At 39.9% G+C, this 21,328-nt stretch overlaps 1 protein-coding gene across 13 annotated transcripts in view; it reads left to right on the top strand.

Annotated features, from left to right (window-relative positions):
- SPAG9 (sperm associated antigen 9) overlaps positions 1 to 21,328 on the top strand; it is a 61,880-nt gene that overhangs the window by 14,664 nt on the left and 25,888 nt on the right. For 8 of the 13 annotated variants that reach the window (XM_027691906.1, XM_027691902.1, XM_027691904.1 and 5 more), the window contains exons 3-7: positions 2,755 to 2,825; positions 11,459 to 11,553; positions 16,226 to 16,379; positions 20,019 to 20,229; positions 20,732 to 20,831. In XM_027691906.1, the coding sequence (XP_027547707.1) occupies positions 2,755 to 2,825; positions 11,459 to 11,553; positions 16,226 to 16,379; positions 20,019 to 20,229; positions 20,732 to 20,831 (631 nt within the window). Of the gene's footprint in view, positions 1 to 2,754; positions 2,826 to 11,458; positions 11,554 to 11,937; positions 12,387 to 16,225; positions 16,380 to 20,018; positions 20,230 to 20,731; positions 20,832 to 21,328 lie in introns of those variants that run through there. The other 5 variants (XM_027691907.1, XM_027691908.1, XM_027691910.1 and 2 more) reach the window with 5 other exon arrangements.

Raw genomic sequence — 21,328 nt, 5'->3', positions numbered from 1 at the left:
CTCTCCTATTTGGTTTCCTGTTACTGCTGATAGGAATGTATCTTTAATAGTGACTTAAGTTTCTCCAAGGTTTTGGGGCAAGAACTTGGTGGTCTTCCTTAAAATTCTTCTGACTCTTCTACATGAGGTTCAGTCATCTGTGTTCAAGTCAAGTGGTGGTCTCAGATCCTCAGAGAGTATCTGATCTCTTGCACAGTATTTAATTGGAAAAGGGAAGCATATTCAGTTGGGTGTTTTATCAAGATCTTATCTTGATGGGAGCCATGTTTTGGGTAGAATAGATTTCCAGTGTTGTCTCATGCTGCTGGTATTGAAAAAACCAGTTCTGAGGATTGTCAATGTGGTGTCTATTGAGGGTGTTTAACTTGGTGTACATCCTCTTAGGACTGAAACTTCCAGCTCTAGGACTGTAATGTGTTGCACAACTGGAAGTGGCTTCCAGAATAAAGTGCTGAATGTCCATTATACCATCAATTTTTAACTTTTGTACCTAAGGGAAATTGTAATCAGATCCATTGGCTATATCCTCCACTGTGCAGTACCCCGTATATGTATATTTGTCTTCTATGACTGGATCCAAGGAACTGTTTAAAATTGGGTCACATAAATGTTTTAAAATGTTTTAAAATTTTATTCTGCATAGATGGAGAAAGTCGTGTGCTCCCTTTTGGAACCTCAACCCTTGTGCAAGTTGTGTGTTGTGTCCATAACATGGGAAATGCTTTTGTGGATTTCCTGAAGGTTGGTTATGGACAACTGTGAAGAAGGGTGTTTGTAACACCTGATGTGGTGTTAGTCTTCATTAAATGCACTGTCAAGTATTTTTCCCAGAATCCACTGGAAAAATTAGTCTCTAGGGTTGGCTGTACTGCCTAGACACGAGTGTACCAAACAGTGTTGGGGTGCATCACCTTGGTCTGGTGCAAGTTCCTGATGAGGCTGTACTGAACCGTGGGAGAGCCCCTGGGAACTGTGGTGCACAGCCCAGGGATGGGGGCTCACGTGGGAGCACAGTGTCACTGGGTGGGGTGTGGGCAGTGGAGCTGCCAAGTGGTTACTGCCAGGGTGTCTCTGCTGCTTAAAATCTAATTAATCATGACTAGGATGCTGGCCAGTCTAACAAAGTGGATAAAATGTGGTTTGTTACATCATTAACTGTAAATTCAGACTCTTGTTTCTGTAGACTCTTACCATATAACTTCCATATAACTTCCCTTTAAATGTATGAAGAGACTTAAAACAACTTCTGCCTCAAAATAATAAACTAAAATATTCCATTCAATAAATATTGTGTTCTGCATTGCGTCTCAAAAATACATATTTATGTACGTGTTGTGCTGTAAAATATATTTTTATATATGTTGTAATACTTGTGCATCACTTGCTGCTGTTTGACCCAAAGAGCTTTTGTTCCGTTCGATAATGGCAGAAGTGGAAGTGTTTGATCTTGCATTGGTATAAATAACATTTGATGTAATACTTTTGGTCAGATATTTATAGGTGGAGTGCAAAAGGTTGTGTCAAGGAACTTAATGTTCTTATAAGAGCAAGATTAGATTAGGAGCTAAGAATGTTTACACAGGTTTGAGTGAGCAGACAGTTATGTATTTTAGTTCCAGCATTTGACTCTGGCAAAGACCTTTTTTGATTGAAGCATAATTAGGATAAAATACTGTGCCAAAATACAGATATGCAGAGCAAAAAGCAGTGGTACATTGAGAATTAATTTTCAGAAGACCCAGTTGGCAACATGAAAATATGCAAATGGCAGAGAAGATCTTGGCATTTGTCTTCAGATAATGTGTGTCTGGCAATGAGTCTCTGGAGACATGTAACTATGAATTTGAACTTTCCCAGGGGTATTTAAACCTGGCCAGTGGAATAAGAGAAGCTCAGTTACAGAACTTGATGCACATGGTTATGTCACATAAATATCATGCTCAAAAATACCTAAATAAAAAGGTGGACTTCATATCTAAGCAGCAAAAAATGTTTTGTGTTTGAATGTTGTGTGAAGAAAGTTCTAAATTCTGTTAGTTTTTATGCAGATTAATTGCACTGGGATATCACAGTTTGTTTCAGCTCATCTCCTCCTAATATGAACTTATTGTTTGAAGTTCTCCTAAATCTGCTAGATGTATTTGTAATTTCTTGGAATAGCTACAGAAATATTCAAATGTTTTCTTTCCATACATCTATTGTCTTAATACTCAGTGAAATATGAGTGAATGCCAGAAGAAGCCTTAACGTCTGTACCACGTAGGACTTAAAACTGTTTTAACAAATACCTTATCTGTGTTTGTCCTGATTAAACATCTCTGGAGATGGTGTGGAGATGTTCTAGGAAACTAATATAGAGCCTTAGCTGGAGCTCACGGCTTCATCCAGGATCGAGTCTGATGTGGCTTTTCCTCTTCCCATGGTTTCCATGTGCACATGTGAAGCAGTCTGGGTTGGTGTGGGCAGTAAGCTGGTCTTGAACATAAAAATCCCCTCTCACTGGACCAACAATCAGCAGGGGAAAATATTACTTGGGCTCTTTAGGGGAACACAAATTGCAGGATTGTGCTGCCGTGGATGTGCTTAGGAAGCTCAAGTGATGAAAGCTTGAGGCCACGGGCACCGACATACTTTTTATCCTGCTCTTTGCTCTTCACCACTAAGAATGGTCTGGTTGCTTGGTCTTAGGCAAGTCAGCCTCATTTACTGCAACTCTGAATTTAATTTTAATTCTTGTGATTTCTCTTCTTCCAGTTAGCAGACTTGAGGAGCGGGAGGCAGAACTCAAGAAGGAATACAATTCACTTCATTCAAGGCATACAGAGGTAGGTCGTTACACCAAGATAATTTTGGAGTATCTGTGAAAATATGGATCTGTGCAAGACTTTGTGTTGTGAGAAGTTGGGAGAACTATTGGATGTTTTGGTTTGTACAGTGATATTTGGATGTTTGTATAGATGTTATTTGTAACCAGGCTTCGTTTGACAAAGCAGTTTTTCTCATTCACGTGTCTGTTCTTCCATGTTGGTTTGATTATACATTTGTCAGTTTTATGCTTTGTCAAATACTAAGTTTTAAAAATCAGGAATTTGCTTCTCCGTGTTTCAAAGGCAGTACTTCAAACACTAATAAACTTCAAAGAAATAGAAATGAAATTGCATTCTGATACTCTTTCCAGCAATTTTCTGTATTGGTTTTATTTGTACCACTGAAGGAACAAATACCTCCAAAACCTGGCCTACTGAGATTAATGATTAAAAGAATTCCCTGCCATACTTTATTGATAGTTATTGAAAACAGGATTTGTTGATGAGGAGGGAACGAGTTTGAATTTGGTAATTTAAATAAATAAGAGCCACACTGTTAAAGTTGGTTCCAAAGCATAAAACAGGGACTTGCAGTGCTTCGATTTTCAGTAGCAGGTTGTCTTGCAGCCCAACTTGTATACATATTTTAGTGGAGAAGTCACTGGGTCCTCTGAATTATTCTGGTTAATCTGGAGTCCCAAAACTGAGCACAGTTCTTGTCCTTGCTCTGATTGCTTTGCCTTTGAAAGGGCAGGTAGCTGTTTTTAGATCACTGCCAAAGAGGGGAATGCCATACTGACTGTTCCCAGCTCAAAAGACCCGTGTGGGGAAAGGGGAAGCAGATACAGATGTCAGATTTGGTTACCTTGAACACTTCCTGAGCAATCCTAAGTTGAGTGTGTTGTACTGACAGCAGCTGGAAGTGGCCTGGAACCACAACCAGCATGTAGTGCTCAAGTATTGTGTGACAAGACTTCTGCAGCTCTTAAATAAAAATATCTGTATATTTACTGAAATCCTGATGTATTTAAGATAACATTTGTTACTGAATAGTTGCTTTAGGATGGTGCATCTGTTGAAAACTGGAAATTTAAGTAAAATGAGAAGTAACAAATTGCAGTGTTGCCCACTTAAGTTTTACATTCCTTTGGAATTGGAAGTACTTCAGAGTACTGAGTGCTTGCAGACTTTTGGTTATTGTAGTTAGGACCTATGAGTATTGTCACAATAGAAGTGACACAGGTTTTTATTCAATCCTGTTCTGTTTGAGTACAGAGTTCAAGATAACTAAATGTGTTGGGCACCATTAATTCAACAAAATGCTAATGACGTGTTCTGAATATCTTTTTACATAGGTTTTGCTCCAAAATGGACAACAGCCTCTGCTGGTTTGATTCAAATTTATTAAATGCTTTCACATCTTAAATTCACTGTCTTTGGTGTAGGGAGAGGTGTTTCCTTGGGCTTTATTATTACTGAGGTGACTGTAACCTTTCTTCATAAAGAAATAAGTTGTAATGCAGCTTGGCATATCCATACCTCTGTGCTTCTAAAATCAGGTCTCATGTTTTCTGTGCTCCTCCTTTTTAATATGTTTGCTTCCTTCTTTCTTTGTTTTCCCAGTCTCAGCATTTTTATTTCTTTCAGTTTTAATGTTTCACCTCTTTCCTTTTGTTTAGTCAATTCTGACAACCCAAAATACTTAAGGAAATCAGGATGATGAAGGAAAATTCATATTACATTGTTTTTAGAAGCTCACACCTTTAAATTAGGTTATTTTTGCCCTTTTTTTTTTTTTGTATCCATAGACTTTGATGTCTGTATTTGGGTGAACAGACACACTACTAGAGGTACACAAAATTCTCAGGCCGCCAACTGGCAGCTGCTGCAATAGGGCTGTGTATTAAAGACAGGACATGGAGAGGTGATGGGTAATGGGTGGGTGGGCTGTGGAAGCTGAAGTCTGCACTGGGAACTCAGGGCAAAGAATAGCTACCAGCAGTGTGGTTGTTTAGGAAGGACTGGGAGCCTTTTTAACAACTGTGTGACCAACCCCAGGAAGTAACTGGATGCTCCTTACCTTCACTTGCAAAGAGCTTTTTGAGAACAATTAGAGAGACCATTGTGAATCTTGCAAAGTATGACCTTCCTTATGGACCTTCTACAAGGATAGACCATCTCAGCATTTTAATGCTATATCAGATGTGTGTTTAAGATTCAGGGACTAAAATCCCTGGGGACTGGAAAGGACTGGCTGATAATAGTGCCCATCTCCCCATTCCCTTAGTGATTTCCTGCTTCCCTTTCTCCCAGCAAACTGTAGTGTTTTAGGTCTATGTAGTAACTTTTTTCTTTTAATGCAAGATATTTTGGCAAATATCCAACCCACTTTCAGCATTTAGTTATCAGGTTTATTGGCTCAAGTATTTCTATCACAATACTTGTTTCTGAAGCCTTTCTTTCTTCCATGTTTTTCTGGGAAGGGATACGTCTTCTGAATCAGCTTCACTGTTGTCTTTGCAAGTGATCCATCCTTGGTACTTGCTGAAATGGCAGTTGTTTTTCTTTCAGTGGACCAAATAATGAGCATTAGAAAGATATTTATTTTTTTTTATTTAGCTCTAAGATGTTGGCAGTGCTTACTTTGACAGATGTCACATTAAAGATGCGACTTGGCTGCATTTTGTGCAACCTTAATTTCTAGCAATTTTTCTCCGTTCTGTCCTTAGTGTTTGTTTCCCTCCACCTCCCTTTATTCCTTATTTCACAGCTGAGTATTTTGGACTTGGATGTCTTTATCTTCCAACTCTTGACTTCACTGAGGCTCTAACCATATCCTTTCAGCCCTAATCCTTCCTCGTCTGTGGGGACCTTTGCTGGAGTTCGCTGCCCAACACACGTGCTGGCTCAGCAGCTCAGGGGGATGTTGCCCAAACAGTTTCAGTTGCAATGGACCAAGACCTACTGGAACTGAATCTCCACGGGAAGTTACACCCGTGATGTGAACGAGAGAGCTGAATCAATCCCTCTCCTGCAGTGTGTGTGTTGTGCTGAGAGCTGGGAGCTCTCCTTGGAGCTCAGCCTGCCAGAGCCAGGGCTCTGCATTGCAGCTCCAGCCCCAGCCTGCCCTAGCAACAACAAGGTGTCTGCAGCTGCAGAGGCAGCAGGGCTGCCCTGGCTGGGCAGAGCTCTGGAGAGAGGCTTTAGCCTTCCTCACCCTTCTGTTCAATTAACCTCTTGCTGCTCTCTGTGGAGTGGGAGGTGAGCTGACTGATGTGAGTGGAGTATATGCCCTTAAGCTTCCTTCCCCACTAAATCTGTACTTGAACTAACTGGCTTGATTTTAAATGGATTAGGGTATGAGAACCTGAGCAGTTGAGCTGGCAGATTGGAAGGTGGAGTGTAGCTGGGCACTTGTAGCAGGTGGTGAAGAGAGTCAACTGTTCAGTCAGAACAGAATGGAGGGATGCTGCCTAAACATGTTCTTACATCTGTGCTCCAGTTCCTTGTCTTTCCTGAGCTTGGAATGTTTTGATCTTGTGCTGATCATCCTCTGTTCTAGTGCTCAGACCAGATGAGCAATGGAGCAGTGTGCTGGAGTTCCTGAGTTGGAACTTCTGAAATCTGACTGTACAAAATCTTGTTTCCATCCTTCTTTGACTATAAAGGACCAGATGCAGGAAGTAATCAGACAGCCAAGGGCAGTGTGCTGGAGAACAGAATGGATTGGTCTAATAAAAAAATCTTCAGACCTTTGCTCCATAGACTTAAGAGCTGCAGCTGAGTGTCAAAATTCCTTTCTACCTCAAATACTATTCAGTTTAATAGAAATCTGAGTGGCTATATTGCCTGTATAAAAGCAGGCCTGTCTGCTCTATGGACCTGTGGAGGCTTTTTTGCCACTGCTGCTGGTGCCTCTTTCAGAGCAAACCTGAGTAGGACATAAAGGGTCTTACTGTCTTTCTGCATAGTTAAAGGGCTTCATAACTATGGATCTGGCTTTTTAAAGGCTTTGGCTAAGCCTGTTTTATGTTTATTACTCAGTTGGGAAACTGAGGCAAAGCATTATGTCAGCATCTGCTGGAGAGTTGTCTAAAACCTGTGGCCCTTCTCTGCAAACATTTCCAAAATAAACTTTTTTTTTTTTTTCAGTTTAAGGAAGTTATTCTTTTTATCCTTTGGAAACTCCAGGCTGAGATAGCTCGATATCTCTTTCCCTGACACACAGAACATGGGCTTAGTTTAATGAAGCATAATTGGGCCATGGAAGTTTCTCAGTGTTCTGCACTGATACAATGTGACAGAACAGTGAGCCTGTCTCTGGCATGGGGAGTGGACTTTGTCAGGTTCATTTGGATAAACATATCCCCAGCAAGTCCCTGTGTAGGGAGACAGGAAGAGGAGGCTGGTGGAGCTGTCTAGTTACAATTATAGCCAAGCTTGGGTACCAGTCACAATGTCTGTGAGACTAGACTTTAGATATCTGTTCAAGCAAATAGCTTTTCTGAAGCCTTATGCTCAGCATTAACAGCTTGATCTGTAAAACCCGGATTTAACTTCTTTACATATTACTGTGTCTTCCAGCAGTGTCATCTTCTGTGTGGATAAAGATGCATCAAGCTCTCCAGCGGGAATGATGCTTTTAGTTAAGTGGCAAGTTCACCTCAAATCCTCAAAGGAAAAAGGGAGTTACATGGAATTATATTTAGGACTTTGGTTCTGAATCAAGGAGATTCTAGAAATATCTGTTACCTTAATAAATCTAGATTATGTGGGACACAGAAAGATCTATATATACACAGTTGGTCGAACATTCCCAAAGGGAGGAGCTGCTGGTGCCAAACCTGATTGGATCCACGGGATGAACAGCGAGGGCTGGAGCTCTGAGCCTGGTCTGACAGAGAGAGAGTTACTAAAACCTGTCCGGGGGGAGCTAAAGCAGTGACACAAAAAGGAAGGAGGAGTGAAAGAGCAAGGAAGGTATAAAGGAGATGATCTCAACCTGGTTAAGGCAAATGTGCAGGTAACAATATCCCCAACATGGCATATCCACATTTGTTTGTGACAAAGGCAGTATCAGACTTGCGTACATTGGGAGTGGTTGTATTTGTAAGGGTAGGAACAGAAATGAGTGACAGGATGTTAAAATTGTCTTGGACTGAATGCTGAGGTTTAAGATGTAGAAAAACCTGTAACACTTCTGCAGTTGTAGAGCTTGTCACGTGCCATATGAGGAAACCAATCTGAGTATTTTCTTGAGGTGGAAAGACTTTGCTTTTGAAGGGTATGGATTTCATGTTCCAGCTGTCATGTGTTCCAAAGGTCGTTGTAGTCTGTACATGTGCCCTAATATGACTAACCCCTGAACTGTGAAATGCTGTTAACTAACTAGGGTAATTCTTCTAATTCTTCCAAGTTCTGAGTTTATCTTTAATCCCCTCAGCTGATGGTAATTGAGCAATGTGTTTAATTACAATGCTGAAGTGTTCAGTGTTTGGGGTGTCTTCCTTGGAACAATTGGTCGTATTCAGGATACTTGTGGACTTCATGGGCAGCAGGATGAGCTGTCAGTAGTACAAGGTTATGGATGATTAAATATTGACTGTAGCTTTTACTGAAGAGTAGGGGGGTGGACATAGTCATTTATTTATCATCTGTCCTTCAGCTCAACTTCAGTAAGGATTGTGCTGAGTGGAAAGCAATTAAATCCATTTAAGTCTATTATTAAGTTGTTGGTATTATTAAAACTTCTCTTTGGATAGCTGAGTAATCTCAAAACAGCAAAACTTCTGTTTAGGTTTTGAGCATTGAGAATTCTAGTGCATTAATTCATTGCATGGTTTTTTGGATATGGCACTTCAAGGATATGCTGAGACTCGAGGGCCATTTAGGTTGAAAAGATCTTTGGCTGTAGTCTGGTTCAAACCCCAGTGGTTTTGGAGTGAGTCTTCAAAGTTTTATTGTAGATGAACAGCTACAGTGAGCTTACTTCCCAAGAAGCTGCAATATTTAATTTATTATTTCAGCCCTCAAACTAAATTGTTTCTGGAAGTTGAGAATCCACACAAACTGTCTCTTGACTCCACAGCACCAGCTGTGCAGCCCCCCATCCCATGGGCAGGGAGGGAGGGTGAGGAGCTCTTCTCCTTGTGGGCACTATTTCAGTGTTGTCAACCTTTATCCTTGGGATCCTGGGTGGAGGCAGAGAGTGGATGTGACATGGTGGTCCCACTCTTGTCCCGATTTTTTTGGACAGCACAGGCACATCCAGCCTGGATCTGTGGAGAACTGCCATGCAACCCTGCACGTGCACATGCATTTGGGTTTTCATTTTATTTTTGTGTTCCTATAGCTTATGTGCTTTGTGCTGAAGTATGTGACTTACAGATTGGCTTATTTTACCATCAGCATCATTTTCAGCTGCAGGACAATGCTAAACTGCACAATCCTTTAAATTGACCTGCCCTCCAGCCTCTGTCTGTGGGTAATAAATGTGATGAGACAGTTCAGTAAACAAAAGAACAGACTGAGAGGAGGTGAAAAACTAGGTTAAACCATGTACTTTGCAAAACATGAAAGTTTTGTGGGTTTTACTGACCCTACTCTTTTTTCCCCATATGACAGTAGTTCCTTGGGGAGGTACTAGTTACTCAGCTCCCGTTCACTGGCTAAAACACACAACAGTTGTTCTGTTTAAAATTTTATTTCAAGCAACCAATTGGTGTGCTGCAAATGGAAGTGTTTGCAGGGAGGTCAGCTTCTGCCCATCAATATCTCCCTCCCATGATGAGGGCAGGCAGGAACAGGATACAGAATGTATCTTGTGTGCATTTTGAAGTTATGCACTGTTGGGATTTTTTTTCCCACTGGAATTTCTAAATTAATTTGCATTATAATAAACTTATGCAAAACTATGCAAAGGAACAATTGGAACACCTAGTTCTGGCTGCTTGGTGGAAATGGAAAAAACAAAAAATGTGGATAGTTGAAGGTGGAGCTTTCAGTCCTTTTGTTTGCCTCTCTGTGTGTGAGCAAGCATTAAAAATCAGAAAACAAATGCAATGGCCTGGTGAAACTGCTGCGTTTTGTTGGAGGATAAATGTTGTAAGCTTTTGACAGCAGTTCAAGTATATTATATAATGTTTCTCTAAAAATAGCAAGATTGTTTTTTTTCTTGTCTGAATTATATTTGTTAGTTCAGGTGAATGCTGGGAGAACCAGCATCTGTATGTAACCACCACTTAACCTAAATTACTGATTTACAGAATATCCATCAGTCAGGATATCTTAAGCCAGTTCACTTGATCAGAAAAATATGAGACTAAGGAATATATATTCACATGTAGCTAGTGCTGGCAAGCAGTGTTTGAGGAGAAGGTGGTACTGAGTTTGGTGGCATCTGAAGGTCAAACTTGGGCACATCAACCCTCTCTTGAAAGTCACATGTGGATTTAGATTTCCAGGTCCTGCTGAGTTCAGTCCTAGTGTGTGCAGCTGCCCCCAAAATAAAAGGTTATGTAACACTGTTTGTACAAATGCCTGTGAATATCACTATTCTAAAGTGTGTGTATACCCTTGGTAGAATAGCAGAAGAAGCGACAATTTTGAAGAATATGTTTTTTTTTCTAGAGGAAACCTTTAAGATGTGACCTGAATATGTCTCAGGAATAAAGTACATTGAATTCCTCTGCAGTACACCTGTGATTTCTTTCTTTCTTTATTGTTCCTAGTGCCCTATTCAGTTGTGAATGTGAGTGCAGAAGTGCTAAAAATACCAAGTGTAGGCTTCTTCTCAGGCTTTCCCTGTTTTAATTTGAGAGATGTGTGTCCAAATGAACCTCTTGGAGTGATGCAGTGATACCTGTTACTTCTCCCTGTGCATGTCCTGGATCAGTTACGTGCTGAGAGCAGCATCCTTTGGCTGATGGGAGTCAGAGTTCATTAAATAAGTCATGACTGCAGCACTCAGCATGTTGGCCTGTGGCTGTCTCCTGTGAGAAAGAGAGCAAGCAGAGCTCTTCTTGAGTGCTAAAATCCACAGCCACTCAGTCCTTTTTATGAGATGTCAGCCTAGATAATTTAACCCCAAACTTCACTTCTAGAAAATACAGAAAGCTTAAATTTCTTTGAATTTTAGAAGGAAAAAGGAGAAGAGACGATGACTTTGTATTTCTGCTTACAGAAATAATCTGATTATTAGGTCGTGGATTCAGTCTATTTAATATCTGAGGTGCATATTGTCTGACCTTCACAGTACTTTGCAATTAGGCCGTAGTGCCTATTATGTGTCACATAATAAATGTTAATATCTACTGACCATAAAGGTCTTAGACTCCAAAATGGATTTGAACATGTACTTCTCTTCAAAACTCGTGTTTGAAATATCACATGCACTTTGTGTACCCTTAGGATGTTTCCTGTGCATGAATGCACAAGGAAGTTCTCCAATTTTTTTAGTTTATTATGGACTTCTCTTCTGGTTTGTGGTTTTACACACTGTATAATTTTGCTTCTGTCTTTATTTCTTTAATGTTTCTAAATACTTTTACTATTTAGCATTACAGGGGGAGAATATATTGTATTGGTCAAGAATCGTGCAGTTGTAGTAAATGTTATTAAATATTTCTTGCTGTTTCTGTCCTTTTGAACAGATGATTCACAATTATATGGAGCACTTGGAAAGAACCAAACTTCATCAGCTAATGGTGGTTGATCAGCTAGAATCCACAACACACAGTAGAATTAGGTAAGCTATTTATTACGCTCTCACCCTGAAAGAAAAGAAAAAAAAATCCTTTCATTTGTGTTTGCAAGACTTTGTTCTTTAATCCTACAACAACGGTTCGGCTGAATCGGAAAGATTTGTTGTATGATTGGAATGCGGTAAGAGAACAGCGTAGAAATCAGTGGAAAGAGGCTTTTGCTGTTGTGCTGCTAAACGTGGAGATATACTTTGTACATTAATTAGCCTAAAACAATTTCAGCTCTTTTTTTTTTGAGTGTTTGCATTTGGGTAGGCAGGGAAAATGTCAGCAGCTGTGCCGGCACAGCCGGAATCCTGCCGTGGCTTTTGTGCGCGGGGTGATGGAGGTGCGTGCGTGGTACCCGCTCGTCCTGAGGGCTCGATGTGAATATATTATGCAGATTTTGGAGCTTTGTAGCCTATGAACTCTGCGTGGAAGGAGGGAGAGTCACTCCAGGGCTGGCTGTGTCTCTGCGTTGCTGCATAGATGCTCCGGCGAGGGGGAGGAGAGCGGTGATGTCATTGCTCCGGAGCTGCTGCAGAGAGTGGAGCGCCGCGGCTGATGGCATTGTTTTTGTGGCAGCGGCTGAATGACAGACTTTGCCGACAAAGATACACCCTCGGCCCCTCCGTAGCCTTCCCGGTCGCGGCGTTCCACCATGCCAGGGCAGCGCCATGAATCCTGGATGCATGCTGCTGTTTGTGTTTGGCTTCGTTGGCGGGGCGGTGGTCATTAATTCCGCGATCCTGGTGTCGCTCTCGGTTCTGCTGCTCGTGCACTTTTCTATTTCCACTGGTGTGCCAGCTCTGACGCAGAACCTACCAAGGATACTCAGGTACTCTGACCCACTGAACCCTGGCTTCGTGTTCTTCCTCTTCCCCTTCTTTCTGTTTTCCTTCCCAACAGAAAGAGCGAGGATGAATTAGAGATGTAAATTATCTATAAGTGTCAGTTTTTGCTGTAAACGTATTTATGGACAATATATTTCTTATACACTCAAAATTCATTGCCTTTAAGAGAGTACAAGGTCAGTTCATGTATCTCTTTCTTTTCTGTAGAAAGCTCTTATGGTGGTTTGTTGTAACCTGCAAAAAAGCTGCAATGTTAATGTCATGGATAAAGCTCACGTTCAGTGTATTGTCAGGCACTTGGCTGATCCTGTGTAGCATAAATGTATGCAGTCTGAGGCTTTGCACTGTTAAATTGCACTTTTTGAAATCAAAAATAATTATGTAAGATGAGTTAATTGATGCTAAAACCACAGTAATTAGCTGATCACATTATTTTAAAAAGATCTGATTATTGGTTGGTGGGGAAAAAAAAAATCTTTCATTATTTGAGCATTAGAGCTCCTAAAGCCTATTCACTATTGTTCAGCCAAATGTTATCCTCTCCTCTGTTTCTGTACTTGTATGGCAAGTTGCCAGCTGTCTGTCCCCCCCCTCAAGTTATGTTCTGTTTGTCCTACTTGCCTGGAGCAGTAGCAGACAGAGATGCATTAGAATATTGTCACCAGAAGTAATCCCAACGTGTTTCAGTACTATAATGCCTAATGGAAAACAGCTGGAAAAGTTTTGAAATGCAGCTTTCTGACCTGAAAACTTGACATACTTCGACTGTGGTTGTAAATTTAATAGTAAACTTAATTCAAACAGGAAAATTGCTGGAAAACAGTGTTCTCTGGAACAGCTGTCTGACTTTTCCTCCCTAATACACACGCTGCATGTAGACTTGGTGTGGTAGTGTGCTTTTAACTTGGGTCTGTGAGCACAGAAGGATTGTTCCAAAGGTTTAAAGCCAATCAATAGATAAAAGAAATACCAATTAACACCAATAGGTGATAATGAACTTGTATGAATACCTAAATACAAAGAAGTAAAATAAATTTAAAATGTAACTCTTTTTAGACTGATATAGTTAGTAAGGCTATGCTTGTTTTAAAAGGGGGGAATCCAAACCTAGAACAAATGACCCCCACTCTAAGCAAACAAACAAAAAATCCCAAACAAACCAAAAACCACAAAGCAGAATATTGAACTTCAATATTCTGTGTTCAATAACTTATATGAATTTTTTTTAAATTTAAGCAGTCAGATGGTTTAAGAAACAGATTTTTTTTGTTTTTGTAATGTGCTTTTGCTCATTTTGCACGGAGAGTATTTAATGGATTTGAAGGTCTTGGGGAGATGCTTTTTCCCGCCTCTAGTAATTTGTTTCAGGAATTACAGGAATTAGAATTCAGTTCCTTAGTCTTTATTAATTTAAAAAAAAATAAGATAAAAATGTGGGCTGAAGGAATCTAATTGTAGAAGAATTGTTTCTATTTTTTAACACTAGTCGGATTTTAGAACTGAGCATCTGGTTGCTTATCCTAAAGGCTCCTGTGAATGCTTCTGTACATCACTTCAGAATATTAGTTTAAGCTTTTAAAATACTTGTTTCCGTTCTGCTCACTGTGATATTTTTGGATATTTCTTGGGCACTGGGGGAGCAGAGGAGGTTCTTTGCTTTCCTGTCAACAATCAGTGCAATAAAGTGAAATTGCTTCAGTCTAATCAGGTAATTTCTTTTAATGCAGACACCTTCATTTCCAAAATTAGCCTCTTTTGCAAACTCCATTTACTGCGTAGCCTTGCAACGCACCTCAACTGTGGTTTAGCACATAAAAATATGTTTATTATAAGATTTATTTAAAACTAATCTGTAAAAAAAAAAAAAAAAGAAAAAGAGATGCCAGGTGTGAGCATTTTTGGTACCCATTTAATATTCTCAGTTCTGAAGATTGGAAGGAAGGTGAGCTTTGTGGCATGTCCTGCAAGGAAGGAAACGTGCTGGACCCACAGCCCAGGAGGGGATGCCCAAGGCCAGCCCCTCACAGCACGAGCTTTATCTGCCCACTGAAGGGCAGCTTTTCTTCCTCCTTTTTGTTCCTGCACTTCTTATCCAATGAAACGGTCTCAGCCCGTCTTTTGACACAATCTCAGCCTCTGTGGTGTGTCTTTTGTTCCCCACACGCATTGGAGCTGTGGGAAATCTAAAGAAAAACAGAACCTGTTACAATAGTGGGAATGTTGGAATCCAGCTCTGTTCAGCCCTGGGGGGTTTCTCAGGAGGACTTTTCGGCACAGTCAGTTGGCAGATGCTGGAGCATTATCTGATGGTTTTAATTTTGTAACCATGACTGAATTTGCTTTACTCACTTTGCTGCCTGCTTTGCTCTGCTCAACTCCTTCCCAATTAATGACCTGACTTGGAATAATATTTATAAAAGGCCAAGACAGCTGCAATTTGAGAATTAGTTGCAAAGACTTTTGTGACAAGGAGCATCTTTGTGCACCTGTACCAGAAAGGTTCATGCCAGTTAAAATTGTTGGCTGTTTGAACACTGTGTTTTTTGGCAATGAAAAATTTCCCAAAAGGAGTTTACTGATTAATTGTTAAATAAAATCCCTTCTTGACTAATTTTTCTTCAAAATAAACAAACAAACCCCCAAAATGCTTAGTGTTTGCTTTTCAGCACTCATTGTCATATTTTTGCATATAATTTATATGCAGATACTAATTCTGCACAGAATTCTGCCTGGGTTTTGTTTAATTTCTGAAAAGCCTTGCAACAGAACGTGCATGTGTTTGTGATTTGACCTTTCATAATGCCAAATTGTGAGAACTTTGCCATCTCTTGTGGGCACTTTTATCTTCTGCCTCTAGTATACTTAAAGCTGTGCTAGTTGATTACAGTTCTTTTTTTCTGCATTACATTGTTCTGCCTGGACAAACACTTTGCTTTATCTCAGTTCGAGGCCTGGCTGATATTTTTCCTTTTCAGGGCTGTCTGTAGCATCCTATGAATGGCACTGCACACAATGGTTTTGTCTCTTGCTGGCAGGAAGAATGAATCCTTTTGTTCACTGATCACACTACTGACCTGGGGACTTTTTTTTGAGGGTCAACATCCAAACCTTTGGAATTTCCAAATGTTGTTTGCCGTAGGGAAGTGAAAAGAGAGGGAAGAGTTGGGATGAAGTAACTTGCCTTGCTGGAACAAGCTTTTGTGCAGCTTTAGGGTGAAAGAGTGTTGAACTGATCTTGGGTAAAACTGCACAGCTTTTGGCTGGGCTGGTTTTAACATCAGTAATTCCTTGACCCAGTTCTTTGCACTTAAACAAATCCATGTGATTTATGTGATCTGCAGAAATAAAATACCCTGTGTTTTGAGAAGAGTTGGAGTTGAAGCTGATTATTTACAACTTTGACAAATGCTTCAGTTGATGATTTAGCTGTTTGCCATTGTACAGTTACGTGGTACTGTAATTTGGGAAAAAACATGCAGAATTGTATTTTTAAGAGTGGCTACTGAAAACTAATTTAATCTGAAATGAGGAGACATTTTTGTCTTGGACTCTAGTTTGTATTCAGTCTCTATAAAACTTTTGTTTGCTATTGATAAGCCACAGTGTATATCAATAACTACTATTTAAAGCCATGGAATTGACTGTTTGCAATCATGTGAAATGAGAAATTATTAGATACTGTGTATGCTCCACTGTTTATTTATTCAAACAGTGTATGGATGTTTGAACCTATAAATTCACCACTTCTTTGCCGATTTTTCGGATGAAGATGAATTGTGTGACATCTGAAATGGCTGATGAGACCTGTCTCCCTTTCAAACAGGAAGGAGCGTCCAATATCACTGGGCATCTTCCCATTACCTCCAGGAGATGCCCTTCTCACGCCTGAGGCTCAGAGAGAAGCAGCAGAAACACCTGCATCAGAGCACTGGAAGTTCCACGAGCTGAGCCAGCCACGGTCCCACACCAGCCTGAAGGTGAGCACAGCTTGGCTGCCTTCTTGTCAGGAGAAACTCCCACAACAGATCCTTGGCAGGATGAAGAAAAAACAAATTGAAAGGGAGGAGGGAACCCCTAAATCATATTTGTGCAAGCCAACCATGTTGCTTACTTGAATGAGCTTCGAGGGTGCTTTCTTACTGGAATAAACAGAATTTGGGTTGCATTTTCTGAATGAGTGGTTAATACAGGTTAGTTACTCTCAGCAGTGGGTCTTTTCTTTCTGACTGAGGACCCTTTGCAAAGGTTCCAACTTGTTTTTACACACTAGGTATGTAACTAGGTAATGTAAACAGGATTAATACTGCTTTAGAAGGAAAGCTTTGATTACTACATGGACTCTGCTCTGCCTACTACCAGGTGTATGGTGTAGGTAGGCCACAGAGTTGAGAATGACCTAACTTTCCTAGATTAGCCTGTTATTATGAGTTCCCTTACATGTAGCCTGGGTAGAATTCCTGCAATTGTTCTGTGTTCCAACAGTGAGAGGGTGGCACAGAACAAGCTGCAGGAATGGAGAAATGGGGGAGTGGTGTTGGAGTGTGATGAGTCTGGCAGTCAGGACTCGGCTGCACTCACAGCACAGCAGGAGGAGGATCTGCAGGGTGAAGAACTCCAGAATGTGTAAATTCTCCCTATGTGTTTCTTGATGAGTTTTTTTTTGAATACTATGGGAGTACTGTTATTTCTGGAAAGGCATACAGCTGGGGGGAATTTCCTCCTAAGTGAACTTAATAACTACCTAGCAAGGGAATATTTAACTGATAAGAACTAAAAAAGCTATTCAGAAATAATAGGAACCCATTTTTTTCCCCTTGAGGTCATGTGGACATAATGGGAAGTGTAAATAATGGTTAATTATAAACATATCGAAGTAACATGAGTTTGATTCTAAAAATTTGTCACTTAACAATGGTCCTAGCCATGAGTTTGGATCTTGAATTTGTCCTATTCCCTTCATGCATGAACATTTCATTAATGGTCAGTGTTTCCTGTATAAGTATCACAAAGAATGGGGTGGCAGGGAGAAACCCAGGAGAAAAAACCTGAGCGTTCTGTAGCTTGTACAGTAGTGACATTGCTGGGTATCATTGTAAGATGACACACAATTATGTACCAGTCATTTTCTTCTGCTCATTTCTGCACAGCATTGCAGGCAAGTTACTCCTTCAGATTTAATTATTGAGGTTTTTAAGCTTTTTTTTTTTTTTTAAGGAAAAGTCTTTTAGAAACATGACCAAAAAAGGTCAAATTTACAAAGTCAACACAGCACTGACTTTCGAATATTTAGACTTTGAGATATTTTGATTAATTCAGTGCCACTTAATGGAATTGCTTTTCATTTTCTTTAGTTCTAGATTAAACATTCATGATAGTTTAATCCGTGTAGTTTCCAAGAGTAATCTGAAAAAATACCGTAGATAAATGAAGTCAGAAATATAAAATAAATGAGATTATTTGAAATGCCCTTAAGGAAAGGACCATTCCATGCATTGTTTTTATTCACTGTTTTTTCTTGTGCTATCAAGCTGTTTTTCTTGAGCTTTGTGTGTGAATGTCAGTGATCAGTCTGTGCTGCATCAGTCGGTGGATGCTTTTGGAATACAAAGATGTAGAAATGTTTGAACAGAGCCAACAGCTCTGTTGAGGTTTTATTCCTCGTTTGTGTGAACTGTGGATCCCCTTGGTAAGGGGCACCACTTCCTCCCTTCTGTATCTGCTCGCTGAACTATGAATCATTACCCAGTGGCTGAACTTCACCAATTCAAAAGGCAATTGGGTAACTTGTGTAGCTTTTTTCCCCTTTTCTTTTGTTCCTTTAGAGGCATCTGTTAGCTGACTGTATTTCTGAATACTTTTGTCAGAATATCAAATATTAATAGTTGGTTATCTTGCAATTTACTAACAAAGGATGAGAACTGTCAGTAAGTGATAGGCAGGTCTTGAAAGTGCTGAATTGTGTTTCTAGGGCTGGTAAATTCCATGTGGGAGTGTAGCCATAGGATGCAAGCTTTACATATACATAAATGTGTGTTTTCCTCCCTGTTCTCCCAAATTAAAATCATATCTTTCGAGGAAGTTCCAAAAGTAAACTTTTAGAAGTTACAATTCTTAGTAATCTTACGCTAAGTGCAAATGAGACAACGTGTGTCTATATACAGAACTCTTTTGTGTTGTTTTTTTTAAATAACCTTAAAATTTAGTTTCACTTCCTTCTCAAAAAGGGATCCTAGCAGTATGTGAATTTGTGCTTTACAGAATCTGAAGTTGATTCATTCTTGACAAGTTTGGTATCCTGCGATAACCCTTTAAATGTCACAGACTTCCAGGACTTTGCTTTCACCTCTGATTCCCTCTGATTTTGGAAAACCCTAAAATAACTTCTTATCAAAACTTACCATCCTGCCTTCATTTTGCACACACCAGCCTCAGGTTTCATCTTTATTTTCCCCAGCAAGACTCCTCTAACATTGTGTGCTAGAAAATATTGGCCTAAACAGACCAATTTGTTTTCCTGTCTGCAGTGAGCTGTTGTTCACTGTCATGTGCTGTTTAAGTCATCCTTAAGACATCTGGATGCTGGTGTGGGTCTGGCCATGAATGAAGGGTAAAATGTGAATGAAGGAGATGAGAGAAGGTCCAGAAAAGGGCTGTTGGTATATTCAGGTAGTGGCCTCTAATTGTATCAAACAGGGTCTATCTTATCCTCCTACCCAGTGCCTGTTGTAGCTCTGAGTAATGGTCATAATCTGGAATCCAGCAGCTGGATTAATTCCTTAATTAATGCCACACTTGTGGGCCTTGATACAGTGTCACTGTAAAGTAAATTGTTGGCAGGAATTGGCTTCTGAGAAGGAGCTATTTGCTGGTGTTCCATAGTGGATCTGAAATCTAACTGGACAGGTGGTCACTGCAGTTCCATGTCTCATTCCCAGTGTCATCCAGGGCTTGCAATTCAGACTGGAAAACACATAAAAACAGTGTCAGTGAAGTGCTTGCAAGTATCCCTGGAAGTGTTCAAGGCCAGGTTGGACGGGGCTTGAAGCAACGCGGTCTAGTGGAAGGTGTCCCTGCCCATGGCAGGGGGTTGGAAGTGGATGGTTTTCAAGGTCCTTGTGATTATGATTCTGTGAAATATTTTATTTTGTATTGGTTAAATCCATGTTCTGCATCAGTGCTTTGATCTCTACTTTTTAAGAAGATGTTTCAAGATACCATGTGCATTTTGAACAAGCAGTTTTATGACGGCTTTGGGAAGATTCAGCAGTTCAATGTGCAACTATAGAAGGATTATTAATGTGGGAATGCTCCTTGTTGTCTGGAAGACTTAACACAACTGAGATTGTGACTATAATTATCAACTGGGATCAAACATTACTATGAAAAATAAAGGCATTTTTTATGCAGTTATAGCTGCCTTAAGAGAAGTAAAACAGCCATAGTCTAAAGATGACTGTACTGGTTTAAAGTGTTCTTTCTGTTCCTGTTTCTTTGCATTTGCATAGCCTTCTGTAAAATACAGGAATTTTGGTTTCTGTTCTTTGGTTTATATGCCCAGCTCTTCTAATAACACTTTTATTTGTGTTCATTTTTTAATGGTAACTGTACGATTTTAGGATGAGCTCTCTGATGTCAGCCAGGCAGGCTCCAAATGTACTACTCCAGCATCCACAGCTGCTTCAGATGTGCCTGTGCTGCCTGCTGAAACTCCTCAGAAGGAAAATGTTGAAGGGCTTGCAAAGGACACAGAGATGTCGAATGAGAAGGTGGACATAAGCAAGAATATTGAAGTACAGGCAGCTCAAGAGACAAGAAATGTGTCCACTGGTGAGCTGCTTTAAATTCTTAGTGTATGGTTACTGTGGACCTTATATTTAGTCAGTTATTAAATATCTTGTTGTGCCATAAAGGAGAAACATTGGAGTTTTTTACTCGATATTTTGAGGAGTACAGAATATTGATAAGAGATAAGTCTGTTGTTTATTGGTGGCTTTAGTCCCCTTTTCTTCAGAATTGAAATTCTTTATGACATTTCCTTGAAATGGAACTTAGCTAGACACAAAAAGTCATGAGATGATAGACATCTTGGTTCCAGTTGCAGAAATAGTGGGAAATAACTACTGTTGGATGACTTATGTTAAATTCAAGAGAGACTTGGAAATTCCAGTGTCTGCCATAGAGTATCAAAATCTGTAGGTTTTCTCATTTAATTACCTCAATAAGTTTTTGATCAGAAATCTAATGAGTTGGTGATTGATTAATAACAACTACATGTGGTTAATGTCACGGTGATGTTGTTTATGGAGCTGTACCACTTGCTTTGCCTCAGGGGGAAATGAAAATGAAGAAAAATCTGAAGTTCAGGCAATCATTGAGTCAACTCCAGAGTTGGATATGGATAAAGATCTCAGTGGGTATAAGGGTTCCAGGTAAGTTGTGTGTTGTGATTTGAGTAAGAAGACAAATTTTAGAGTGTATTAGGTTTCAGTTTGGAACTTGTAATTTGTTAAGAAATTTTACCAGACTAAGATCCTGCATTATGTGATGAATCTCCTACTTCTGTGACCTTATTTCCCCAAATTCCTCAGGAGGTTTTAAATGCAACAGAAGTTCTTTATTCTATTATTAAACCTGATGAATGTTCAGGGTATTTCATGCTATAACAGACTTAAGAGTACTTAAATATTCTTTACATATTTCCAAGCAAAGGGTCTGTACCAAAAGACCTTTTCTTCCTAGATGAAGATTTCAAAGTACCAGCAGTTTCTAAACTAGACCCTTGTGTCTTCACCTGTATCTCTAAAATCTGGATTTATGACTGGCTTTGGAAATATTACAGCATTTATTTATCAGATTCTGGTGGTGGAATCCCAGTTTTGACAGAACTTTTGTCTGAGTCTGCTCCCTTTCAGGTTTTTGCTTGTGA

Source organism: Neopelma chrysocephalum, unplaced genomic scaffold, assembly GCF_003984885.1.
Source record: "Neopelma chrysocephalum unplaced genomic scaffold, ASM398488v2 Primary Assembly neopelma1_84, whole genome shotgun sequence".
NCBI classification, from domain to species: Eukaryota; Metazoa; Chordata; class Aves; order Passeriformes; family Pipridae; genus Neopelma; species Neopelma chrysocephalum.
The sequence above is the reverse complement of the archived record's forward strand: the minus strand, read 5'-3'. Positions and strand labels throughout refer to the sequence as shown.